The following is a 13,503-nucleotide window of genomic DNA, read 5'->3' as shown; positions in this document are numbered from 1 at the left end:
AAAATACTAATACTTTGTCAATTTGTATGCCTTAGAGTACTTAAATAAATAAAATCACAAAGATATTACAACTGATACCACAGAAATACAAAGAATCATGAGACTATGAATAACTATACACCCAAAAATTAGATAACCTGGAAGAAATAGATAAACTTCTAGAAACAAACAAACTTCCAAGACCAAGTCATGAGGAAACAGAAAATCAGAATAGACCAATTTGAGCAAGGAGACTAAATCACTAATCAAAAACATCTCAATGAAGAAAAGCTCAGGATCAGATGGCTTCACTGGTGAATTCTACTGAACATTTAAAGAAGAATTAACAACATTCCTCAAACTCTTCCCAAAAATTGAAGAAGAGGGAACACTCTAAAACTCAGGTCAGAACTACCCTGACACCAAGGCAAGATAAGGACACCATAAGAAGGAAAAAAAACAAACAAATAAAAAAACCAGAGGCCAACATCCCTGATGAACATAGGTGCAAAAATCCTCAACAAAATACTACCAAAATACTAGCAAATACTAGCAAAATTCAACAACACATTAAAAGAATCATACACAATGATCAGAGGGGATTTATTCCAGTGATACAAGGATAGTTCAACATACCCAAATCAATAAATATGATATACCACATTAATGGAATGAAAATTTAAAAATCTTATCATCTGAATAGTATAGAAAATGTATTTGACAAAATGCAGCATCCCTTCAAGAAAAAACTCTCAACAAACTGGATATAAATGGAACGTATCTCAAGATAATAAAAGTCATACATAGCAAACACATAATTAACATCATACTCAATAGTGAAAAGTTGAAAGCTTTTCCTGTAAGATCAGAAACAAACCCAGGGTGCCTACTTTCATCATTCCTATTCAATATAGCACTGGAAGTTTTAGCCAGGACAACCAGGCAAGAAAAAGAAATAAAGGGAAGGAAGGAGTAAGTCAGGAAAGAAGAAGCAAAGCTGTCTTTATTTGCAGGTGATATGGCCTTAGAAAATCCTAAAGATTCCATCAAAAAACTGTTAGAACTATAAACAACAACAACAAAAACCTGTTAGAACTAAATGATGAGTAATGTTTCAAGGTACAAAGCAATCATAACAAAAAGCCCTTGTGTCTCTATACACTAACAACAAAATGCAGAAAAGATAAACAGGGCATTAAGGAGGACAATTGTGATGGGCACCAGGTGTTGTATGTAAGTGTTGAATCACTAAGTTTTACATCTGATACTAATATCACACTGTTATGTTAACTCAATTTATATTAAAACTTGAAAAAAAAAGGAAATAAAAAAATAATGAAAACAATCTTATTACAAAAGCTTCAAAAAATTAAGTACTTAGGAATAGTTACCCAAAAAGGTGAAAGATCTCTACCCTAAAAACTATAAGACTTTGATGAAAGAAACTGATGAAGATGGAAACAAATGAAAAACATAATCCCATGTTCACGGGTTGGAAGAATCAATGTTGTGTCCATAATACACAAAGTCACCTACAGATTCAAGGAAGTGCATTTAAAAATTCCAATGGCGTTTTTCATAGAGAGACCAAAAAAAAAAAAAAAAAAAACCCAAAAATTCACATGGGCCCCCAAAAGACCCTAAATAGCCTAAAAAGCAATCCTGAGAAATAACAAGGTTGGAGGCATCACATTTTCTGATTTCAAAATATGTTACAAATCTATAGTAATCAACACAGTGTGGTACTGGCAGAAAAATAGACACATAGACAAATGGGCTAGAATCATGAGCCCAGAAAAACCCTCACATGTACAGTCAACTAATACTTGAGACAAAGGAGCAAAAAATATTCAATGAAGAAAGGATAGTCTCTTCAAAAATGATGTTGGGAAAACTGGACAACCATAAGCAGAGTGGAATTGAACCCTATTTTATACTTGAAATGGATTATAGACTTAAATATAAGGCTACAAACTGTAGAACTCCTAGAAGAAAACACAGGGGGTGGGGAAGCACAGGGAAAAAGCTGCTTGACATAGGTCTTGGCAACAATTTGGCGGGGGTGATATGAAACCAAAAATACAAGCAATAAAAGAATGAATCAATTAAGTGGAACTACATGAAACTAAAATTCTTCTACACCTCAGAAGAAACAATCAACAAAATGAGAAGGCAACTTATGGGACGGAAGAAAATATTTGCAAATTGCATATCTGATAAAGGGTTATTATACAAAATACATAAACAACTTATACAAACCGATAACAAAAATGATACAACTCACACTTGTTAGAACAGGTATCAAAAAGACATAAAAGATGTTGGCAAGGATAAAGGGAAACCTTTTGCACTGCTGGTAGGAATGTAAATTGGTACATCACTATGGAAAATAATATAAATTCCTTAAAAAATTAAAAATTGATTACCATATGATCCACTTCTGGGTATATACCCAAAGGATATAAAAACAGGTTATCAAAGAGGTTATCTACACTCCCATATATATCGCAGCTTTATTCAGTACAGCTGAGACATAAAAACAATCTATTTTTCTGTCACAGGATGAATGGATAAAAAAATATGGTATATACAGGGACGCCTGGGTGGCTCAGTTGGTTGGACGACTGCCTTTGGCTCAGGTCATGATCCCGGAGTCCCAGGATCGAGTCCCGCATCGGGCTCCCAGCTCCACGGGGAGTCTGCTTCTCCCTCTGACCTTCTCCTCACTCATGCTCTCTCTCACTGTCTCTCTCTCAAATAAATAAATAAAATCTTTAAAAAAAAATATGGTATATACATATATATGATATATATATGACACACATATATATATATATATGACAGCAAAAGATAAATATTGTATGATATTACTTATTCATGGGATCTAAAAAAGTTGAACTCAAAGAGGCAAAGAATAGAAGGATAGTTACCAGAAGTTGGGGTGGGGAGTGCTGGTGGGGAATGGGGGAGATCTTGGTCAAAGGGTACAAACTTCCAGTTATAACAATTCTGGGATTCTAGTATACAGCATGGTTATTATGGTTAACAGTACTATATTAGATATTAGATATTTAAAAGTTGCTAAGAAAGTAGATCTTAAGTGCTCCTACCACAAGAAAGATATGCTAATTATATGAGATGACAGAGGGGTTCATTAACTCCACTATGGTAAGCATTTCAAAATATACAGGGGTATCAAATAGTTACACTGTACATCTGCAACTGACACAATATTATATGTCAATTACAGCTCAATAAAGCTGTAAACAAAAAAAAGCCTTAAAGCATAGGATTTACCTTTTAAAGTAGACTTTATGATTTTTTTAAGATTTTATTTATTTATTTGACGGAGAGAGAGATCACAAGCAGGCAGAGAGGCAGGCAGAGAGAGAGGGAAGCAGGCTCCCCTCTGAGCAGAGACCCTGGGATCATGACCTGAGCCAAAGGCAGAGGCTTTAACCCATTGAGCCACCCAGGTGCCCCAGCCTTAATGATTTTTATCAGCCCCTTTTTTTCTTTGACAGAAATGTACTTTTTGTCTTCTGATAAAATAAACTGAGCTTATGACATATTTGACATGGCTTTTATTTTATATGAAGAATTTTATGGAAGAAATCCTAAGGTGGGAATAGGGAGATAGATTCCCTTGTCTGTAATGCAGAACAATTAACTTGTTCTCTGGGCCTAATTTTTTTTCTTTATGAAGTATGGTTCCACTTGAGACCTCTTTCCAGTTTGTAAGTGGTCTGATGTGTCAAGTCAGGTTTGTTTTTTCTTTAAATTACTGATTCATTCGGTACCAACACATACTAAATAAAGATTTTTTTTTTCTTGCAGTTACAAACATTCCATGATCCAGAAAGGGCTAATTCATTTACTATTGCCAGGATCTGTCTCAGGGCTTACCGTATGGTAAATATTCAATAAGCAAATGGTATCTGTTTATTTTTAAAGAATTATGTAGTGCCTACTGTGAGCTGGGTATTCTGAGCAAGAGAGAGTATAAACAAATTAGGTGGTGATTGGGGCGCCTGGGTGGCTCAGTGGGTTAAAGCCTCTGCCTTCAGCTCAGGTCATGATCCCAGGGTCCTGGGATCGAGGGTCTTGGGATAGAGCCCCGCATCAGGCTCTCTTCTCAGCAGGGAGCCTGCTTCCTCCTCCCTCTCTCTCTGCCTGCCTCTCTCCTCTCTGCTTACTTGTGATCTCTATCTGTCAAATAAAATAAATAAAATCTTTAAAAAAAAGATTAAAAAAAAACAAATTAGGTGGTGATAATAGCTACAAAAAAATAGAACAAATAGTAGAGAATAAAGGCAGGTAGTTGTGTGTGCTTACACACTTGTGTGGGTGTATGTAGTTTCAACAACACTTGAGCTGATACATGAGAGATGAGAAGGAGCTGGGTTTTCAAAAGCCAGGAGGAATAGCATTTTGTGCAGAACTGGTACCTGGGCTACCACCCCAAGACAGGCAGGTTGCAGGGACTTGTAAGGTCAGCACATAATCAGTGTGGCTGAAATATATATGCAAGAGAAGTATGAAATAGATTGGAAAAGTCAGCAGGAACAGGACATATGCTACTCTGGGAAGACCGAGATCATCTGTAGGTCAAAGAACTTGACATTTTCAAAGACAATCTAGAATGTGTCCTGAGCAAAGCAGCACAGAATTCTGCACTGCGTCAGAAATGCCACATCTCTGCATTCCAACATTCTACTTCACCTTCCTGAAGGAGAAATTACATTAGCAGGTCCATTACTTCTAAGCACACACAGGAGAGTAAAAATCAACTACCTGATAGAAATACTAGGGTCCACTTTACCAAAGTTTCTGAAGTCACCTTGCTAGTAACTTGGTGTTCTTTAGCTTGCCACATTTATTAGCCAGAATCTCAGCTCCTCTTTTCCTCCCCTCATATTGGCAGCAGATTTGGTCGTGCTGCAAAGGGACAGTTGGATGTAGCTGAAATAAAGGCCCACGAAGATCACACCTCTGTCGTGGACCTAATTCCTTCCCTAGTTCTCCTCTGCCCTCTTGGTATACAGTAAATTTCCCTTAATGTCAGATGCTGTCAAACCTGACAGAGACAACAGAGCCATCTGTGATTCCTTTGATTTGAAGCAGAGAGAAAAGCCATCCCTCAAAAGGGGAAAAATGACCACGTTAATTCAGAGCACTTTTCTATTTGATATTTATAGTATAGCATTTATGTCCTTGAGCAGATGGCGTGAGTGCCCTTCCGAGAGTCTTCAAGTCTTCCAGGTCACGTCCTGGCTGTGTGCCTGAGGGCACTTCCCCTTGTCAGTCCCATCCACAAGGGAGACCAGCAGTGTGGAAAGTGCAGAGGGACCACGAGACCCCTCCCCCAGCAGCCCTGGAACCACAAATTTGGGGGAAGCAGTATGTAAATATCCCAGCTCCCTCCCTCCTCAGATGGGACAAATGTGTTGAGTGCATTTTGCATTGAAGGATTAAGCTCAGTCCCTTTACTGTGGTAGCTGACTTTGTAGAACTTCTCGCATTTCCTGCCTTCCCTTCCCTATACTACCCTCCTGACTTTTCTACCAGCCATGTCTGCACTTCCTAAGCAGACCATCACACTTGAATCTTTGTCTCAAGGTCAGCTTCTGGAGAATGCAAATTCAAAGGCAGAAAGCAGAGTCTGAATAGTACTTGACAACACAAAAGGGGTTAACTGCCATAAATTGATACTCAGTGTTAAGAGGAGACCTCCCTCTTTCTCTCCTCACATTTTTACATGGAAGGACTTCTTCCTATATTAACACCCAGTTTTCTCCCATTGGTTCTTTTTTCTTGATTAAGGTGAAAGGGATCAAAAAGCAGTACAGACTAGAGATTCATCCTTTCTTTCCTCTGTATTCTAGACTGGTATGAAATGATAAACCCAGAGAAGTGTATTGGCCCTGAAGACCCAATGATTTCTATCAGTAGGCTGCCTCAAATCCAGACTGCTGAAGGAGGGTTACAGAGCATCAGAAATCCTTTTTGGTTGTATCTCTGAGGTCACATTCCTCGCTTGGCTTCGTGGTTATGAAAGCTGGTGTTTTATGATCCATTTGTCCACATTCTGTCTTCCTCTTAGTGGGCCTGAACTTGCCAATAGCACATTTGTTCAACTGACATGGAGATATGACTATTATACCACTTTTGCCTCTAAATATGTGAAATTAAACTACTATTTTAGGATTTGTTTTCCACTTCATATGACAACCCGTTTTTCAAAGTTTCTCATTTTCTTCATGATCATTTTAATCCATGGTAGAAAATTAAATGGGAACACAAAGGAGATTTATATTGATTTAAAAGCAATTAGGATACACTGACTTAGACTCCTCCTTTGCTTGTTCCTCTTTTCCCAAAGCCTAGCATCTCTCTGAGGCCCTACGTGCCCATGGGCTCCTAGTCCCCCCCTGCTCTCCTGCCTGTAGGCTGCTCTGGCCTCTCAGCAAGTTCAGAGTGAGGTGCTCACTCTTCCTATTGTGCTACTGGCCTTCCAGGAAGGGCACACTGTCGGGCTGCCAGGTGGTCTGTGCCTCTGAGCGTCTCCTCCTGTTCTAAGGAGAATCCCCAGCAGACAAGGACTTTGAATCTTCCTCTGAAAAATCAGTCTTCTCACCTGACAGAAGTCTCTCCCTCCAGAGGCTGCTAAGTCAGCACACGTCATCTTCTCCGTGAGCCCTCCTGGGTGAGAGGAGTGAGCACGTTCCCAGACCTCTCTTTCCAACACAAGCACCTGGATCTGTTGGAAGCTCCTTGCTAGGCTGCTGTCTGCTGAAGGAACAGATTCATAGGCAGCTTTGTAATGAAGTAAACACCCAATTCTGTGAACAAACATATTTAAGTTCAGACTGATCTGTACTACTGTAGTTGCCATCCCTCAGGTTCACTTGAGCTGACAGGGACTACTGAACCAAACGTGTCTCATGCCGGATGTCTGTTTTCAAGTGTGGCATCTTTGCCAAGGAATATATTGTCAGGAGAACTCCACCAGAAACATTTTTTTCCCCACTTACTTTTGATTCAAAGTTTAGTGTTTCACATATTGCCACATAAGAATTCATGAAGGAAAATTCAGCAAGACATGAATTGGTATTGTATAGAATTTATGTGATGATATGTTTTTACACAGTATATTTATACATAAAATATATTATCAGCATGACAGGTTTATATGATTTCCTAATATAAACCAAAATCACATTCCGTTTTTCTCAACTGTCACTGAGACTAATCTCAACTCCAATTTAAAAGGACTAACGATAAAGGCTGTAAGGCTGACAGTGAACATGAAAACACTCATAACTGACCCTCGGGCAGACCTGTGTTAACATGTATTTATGCACAACTTATTCTATCATTTTGGATTCCTAATTTAAAAAAAATTAAAAAGCTAAGTTTAGTATTAGAAATTACCTTACATTTATATAGTACTTTCACAGGACTCCTGCCCACCAATACAACATTGTGAGGTGGGCTGTTTGCACACGTGATCACACAGAGCTCATGGACGAAAAAGCCAGAGTTCTGAAAATTAGATCTCATAGCACTGTAGGACAGAACTAGCCATTAAGCCAAGGTTGGCCTCTAAAGTTTCTGCTCGTTTAATGTCCCCATCTAATACATAAATACACTTAAGGTATTTAAAAACCCTCTTTTCAGGGACCATCCCCACCACTGTTCTTTACTATGTCTGAAAATTGAGAACTCATTTTCTCTCAGATTGGAGGAATGAATTCTTTCACAAGATTCTAACCACCTCTTGGTTGTCTGATGGTCATGGAAGTGGTGAAGGTCGAAGGTATCAGAGAATGGGTACATTTATTCAAGGGCTTAGAAGCCAGTCAAAAAATATTTGCTGAGTGTTTACTCTGTGCCAGGTAAACCGGTAGCTCTGGGGCACGGTGGTGAATTAGGGAACTGCTGCCACAAGGTTTCTCCCTAATGCATGAGACCCGCCTGGAGAACGATTTTTTTTTTTTTTAATTTTAAGGATTTTAAAAATTTATTTATTTCAGAGAGTGTGCAAGCAAGAGCACGTGAGTGGGGGATATGGCAGAGAGGGGGAGAGAGAGAGAATCCTTAAGCAGACTCCCCACCGAGCAAGAAGCCCAACATGGGGCTGGATCCCAGGACCCTGAGATCATGATCTGAGCTGAAACCAAGAGCTGGCTGCTTAACCGACTGCGCTATCCAGACGCCCTGGAGAATGATCACACACGCTACTGTCAAGTACATTTTTGGGTAAGGAGATGATAAAACTGGGTCATGCTGAGAGTGATGGAAAGGCAGTCCTGAAGCAGCAAAGTGACCGGAGGAGGAAGTGCTGTTGGAGCTGTGAGGAGAATGAGGAGGAGGCAGCTGGGAGAAGAGCCAGGGGGTTCCAAGCTTCAGAAAGTAGAACAGGTCTTGTGTTAAAGAGAAAGAAAGAAGACCACAATGCCTGAAGGGGACAAAGGGAGGAAAAGAAGTTGGAGAGGTAAATGGAGTCCAAATCACATAGAGGTTTCCAAGCCAGACTAGCAGTTCAGATTTTATTCTAAATGTTTAAAAATTTTTTTTTCAAAAATTATCAACAGAACCAGGCTGATTTTAAATCCTAGCTTTGATATTTATTAGTTATGGAATCTTGGCAAGGTACTTAAATCTCTGAGCCATAACATCCTCCTTTACAACCTGGGGAGGATAAAATCTCCTTATATGGTTGTTGTGCAGATTTTAGGAAAATGCAATTTGGCCGCAGGAAGTACAGAAAGCTATGATCGTGTGTACACTGTGCATGGTCAAAGATGAATTCCCCTCTCCCCAAGCTCACAGATTCCAAATAAAGGAAACATAAACAGAAGGAAAACGTAAAAGAAAATGATCTTATACAGCAAGAAGAGGCAAAATGCAAATGTGAGGCAATAAGATCCGTCAGTATTTTGCTATGGCTCTAAGAACTCTAGCCTCTAGCCCAGGGTTTGGCAAACCTCAGCCAGTGGGCCAATTCTGTGCCAGCCCTGGGCTTATATAGCACAATCTGGGAACTAGTTTGGTTTGTACACTATTTTAATTACAAAAAAAATTTTTATTTGACAGACAGAGAGCACAAGCAGAAGAACAGAGGAAGAGGGAGAAGCAGACTCCTCACTGAGCAGAGTGCCTGAAGCAGGATTGATCCCAGGACCCTAGGATCATGACCTGATCCAAAGGCAGACACTTAAGCGACTGAGCCACCCAGGTGCCCCTGGTCTGTACACTTGTAAAAAGCTTTTTTTTTAATCCAAAAGAAGATTTTATGACACACGAACAGTATATGAAATTTAGATTTCACCAACAAACTTCTACTGGAACACAATCCATTCTGTTCCATAAGTATGTCTATGGCTGCTTTGCACTACAATGGCAGATAGAGTTAAACAGTTGTGACAGAGAACATATGGCTTGCAGAGATGAAAAAATTTGTGATTCGGCCCTTCACAGGTCTAACTTAACTATACTTAGTCACCCTAAAGAAAAAATATAAAATAGTTCATTCTCTGATCACTTAAAACCAAATCGTTCCAATTTTAGTATATGTGCTGCCGAAGCGAGCACTTAAAACCAAATCGAACATGGGTTCTAGCTTTCAGAAGGAAGAAAGGCTAGAGCAGATATTGCTTTTTATCATCTCCATGCCAAATGTGCAAAATTAACAACTGGCAGTCCTGTGTAGGCAAGAGTAAAACATTTACCTTCACTAAGTCTCCCCCATCCAGTCACAGCACAGGTCTTCGAGGGAAAGAGAGGCTCCATGCTTTGTGGGAGACACGTAGGCCTCACGATGGAGTTGAACTCCAGAGGAGAGCTCAGCTCTATCAGGGCGACGTCAGAGTCATGATTCCGTCTACCAAAGGCTTCTCACACCAGGATGCGTTTTGCCCTTCTCACCTCTATCAGTGGTGAGTAAGCAAATTACAAGTTCAAGTCAATGAGTCCAACTACTTCCCCGCATAATAGTCCAAAATAAACCTTAAATCTCCACATTTCCTTACATCAGCAACGAAGGTGACTCTGTACTGAATTTAAAAGGGCAATCTCTCTGTGAAGTGTGTAAACCTGGCGATTCACAGACCAGTATCCCTGGGGATAAAAAATATATATTTATAAAAAATAAAATAAAAAAACAAAACAAAAAAAATAAAAAATAAATAAAAAATAAATAAAAAAAAAATAAAAGGGCAATCTCTGTTTATAATTTGCAGGAGGCCATGAACCACTCTCTGAGGACTGGCCGCTCTGGAGAAACCAGGCCATGTGCACCTGTGTACACAGACCTCAATTTGCACTTCCTGACCTTCCTCCCTCAATTCTCTGATTAAACTGTGATCTCAGATTGTAGCTTTAAATGTGGGTATAAATGTTAAGGGTAAAGGGGCACTAGAAGATGAATACTTAATGATCTATTTTAGCTAAAGGCATTCCCCGGCATGTGGTAACACTTAGAATACCAGCAGAATTGTCCTTAGAAATATTTCTCACCTGCTCAACTGGTTCCTTCAGGGTTCTCTCACGGTGTCCAGTGACAATGGTCCAGAAGAGAGGATTATTTTTCCTGGAGAAAGAACCAGGACAAAGGTCTGACATGAAGAAACATTTTTCACCATTTGGTCTAACTCCATGTGGCTCTACTGACAGACAATGAGTCTAGTTCAGCCAGATGTCCTACCTACTCTTCTGTTTGGTGCCTTTGTGTGGCCTCCTTGCTGGGAAGGTACACACCTCCTGAGCTACCTGAAGAGTTCTTAGTTATGTATCCTGCCCCTTTCTTTTGGCCGTAAAATGACTTTGGAGACCCCAACAAATATCACCAAAGGCTAGTTTTAAGATGAGAAGGAAAAAAGAGAAAATACAGCTTAATTTAATATCACAGTATAAGAATATATGAAGGGGCATCTGGGTGGCTCAGTGGGTTAAGCCTCTGCTTTCGGCTTGGGTCATGATCCCAGGATCCTGGGATCAAGCCCTGCATCAGACTCTCTGCTCCATGGGCAGCCTGCTTCCCCCTCTCTCTCTCTGCCTGCTCTTTGCCTACTTGTGATCTCTCTCTGTGTCAAATAAATAAATAAAATCTTAAAAAAAAAAAAAAAAAGAATACATGAAAAAAAAGGGAGGGGCATGTGGGTGGCTCAGTCAGTTAAGCATCTGACTTTGGCTCAAGTCATGATCTCAGAGTCCTGGGATCGAGCCCCGCATCAGGCTTCCACTCCGTGGGGAGACTGCTTTTTTTTTTTTTTTTTTTTTTAAGATTTTATCCTTTTATTTGACAAACAGAGACCAAAAGTAGGCAGAGAGGCAGAGAGAGGGAGGAGCAGGCTCCCCGCTGAGCAGAGACCCCCCCCCAATGTGGGGCTCGATCCCAGGACCCTGAAATCATGACCTGAGCCAAAGGCAGAGGCTTTAACTCACTGAGCCACCCAGGCGCCCCTGGGGAAATTGCTTCTCCCTCTTCCCACACCCAACTTATGCACTCTCTCTCTCTCTTCTCCTATCTTTTCCCTCTCCTTCTCCCCTTCTCTCAAATAAATAAAATCTTAAAAAAAAAAAATGAAAAAACGCCTACATTCATAATAAGTTAGCTTCTGGCCTATATTTTACTGTTAAAAGTATCTAAACATTATCTTACAGGAATACATCTCAAATTGTTATCTTTAATCAAACTACCAGAATTAATAGAATGGAGGTTAAAAACAATATATCAGTTCACAAAACAGGTAAAACTCATCCACATTGTTGCTTTGGGGGAGGGGCAGATGGTTGCAAGAGGCATAAGGGGGGCTGCTGGGTGTTGGAAGTATTTCATTCCATGATGTGGGCACTGGTCCCAAGGGTGCTCCCTCTGTGCAAATTTTTCTAACCATAAACCTGAGATCTGTGCACTTTCAGTATCCTTCAAATGGATTTTTTTTTTTTAAAGATTTTATTTATTTATTTGAGAGAGAGAGAGTGTGAGAGAGAGCATGAGCGAGGAGAAGGTCAGAGAGTGAAGCAGACTCCCCATGGAGCTGGGAGCCTGATGTGGGACTCGATCCCGGGGCTCCAAGATCACGCCCTGAGCCGAAGGCAGTCGTCCAACCAACTGCGCCACCCAGGCGTCCCTTTCAAATGGATTTTAAAAAAAAAAACAAAACTGAAATCCACATCCCTTAATCTGCCACATTAAGACTTCCAGGTGAAGAAATAGCCGAGGAAAGAGTCCCTTACTTGTCACAGATATTCTGTCACATCAGCTTTGAGATTCTTCAACTTTTCCAACTTGTTTCCTTTGGAAAAGTCAAGTTACTGCACTTATTTTCTCAGTGTGCTTTATTCATCAAAGTTTCATCATACACGTAGGCTTCTTCTCTCTAGTCATAACCACGCTCATTTCAATTCCTCACATGAGGGGGATGACTTACTCCTGTGTTTCAGTGTGCGTTTATGAAGGGAGCGCCTACTCAGGTGAAGTGCTTGGCAAGTACCCTGCAGATGGTAATGACTCCATAATGGCAGCCATTAGTGCTGTTATTATCCGCCACGCACTCTGACAGAAGGATTAAACTTATTTTCAAAGTCACCCTCTCGATTATTCCTTGGTAGTAAAGGAACTTATTTCTTAAAGCCACTCTACTATATATAGAGGATAGTGTGCACAATAAAATGAAATAATAAAAATCATGGTATAGTTGATAATGTAGATTATAATTTCTAGTGATGCTATAGGTGCACAGTCATCAAATATCCTTTAATTTGGTGAAGAGCACAACATAAAAAGCATCATGACAGAACAACATACATGTTATGAGGCAACAAAGCCTGAGTTTTTCCACTAGTGGGAGGATAGCTCCAAGTAGCAAGTGATAAGTTTCTCTATCCTTCCTGGCTCCTTGCTCGTAACCAAGTTTCATTTCTTATATCCTTAGGGTCTTATCCCCCATCTAACATCGGATGTCCCCTTGGGTCCCATAGGACACTTCTGCATTGGGAGAAGAAAGGATCACTGCTGAATTACAGAAAAAAAAGTAGCTGGAACTGGGGGAAAAAAAAAAGTTTGAGACAGAAAGATTCCAATGTATAACTGCAAAGTGAATACAGTCCCCTCAAGTGAGTTAAAAATCCCAAATGAGCACAAAGACTAGTGTGGAACAGCAAAAGAAGAACACCAGTTTTCCTTAAGTTTGGGACATTACCTGGAAACGGATTACAAACACAAATCCTCAGACCCCACATCAGGCTAACAGATTCAGAAACCCTCTGGGTGATACTGGTGCATGCTACGGTTTGAGAACGAATATTAAGAGCAACCAGTGCCCGGCAAGCCATGGGAGGTGGTACGATGTTGCTACCGGTTATCCTGAATGTCCTTGGGGTGCTACCCAACAAGGTCGGCTGGTCTGGCACCCAGTGACCTTCAGCAAAAATGATGTCTACCTCAGCTCCCAGACTTTACATGTCTCCCCGGCTGGCTTATCCCGCCCGGCAAACTTCCATTATCAATGGATTTGG

At 40.3% G+C, this 13,503-nt stretch overlaps 1 protein-coding gene across 1 annotated transcript in view; it reads right to left on the bottom strand.

The window, feature by feature from the left end:
- Positions 1-13,503, bottom strand: part of OVCH1 (ovochymase 1) — a 77,968-nt gene that overhangs the window by 38,489 nt on the left and 25,976 nt on the right. Inside the window, 4 exon segments of the mRNA XM_044226360.1 lie at positions 5,710-5,713; positions 6,617-6,768; positions 9,714-9,909; positions 10,501-10,573. Of these exon segments, the coding sequence (XP_044082295.1) occupies positions 5,710-5,713; positions 6,617-6,768; positions 9,714-9,909; positions 10,501-10,573 (425 nt within the window).

Source organism: Neovison vison, chromosome 12, assembly GCF_020171115.1.
Source record: "Neovison vison isolate M4711 chromosome 12, ASM_NN_V1, whole genome shotgun sequence".
NCBI lineage: Eukaryota > Metazoa > Chordata > Mammalia > Carnivora > Mustelidae > Neogale > Neogale vison.
This window is presented reverse-complemented; position numbering and strand designations above follow the sequence as displayed.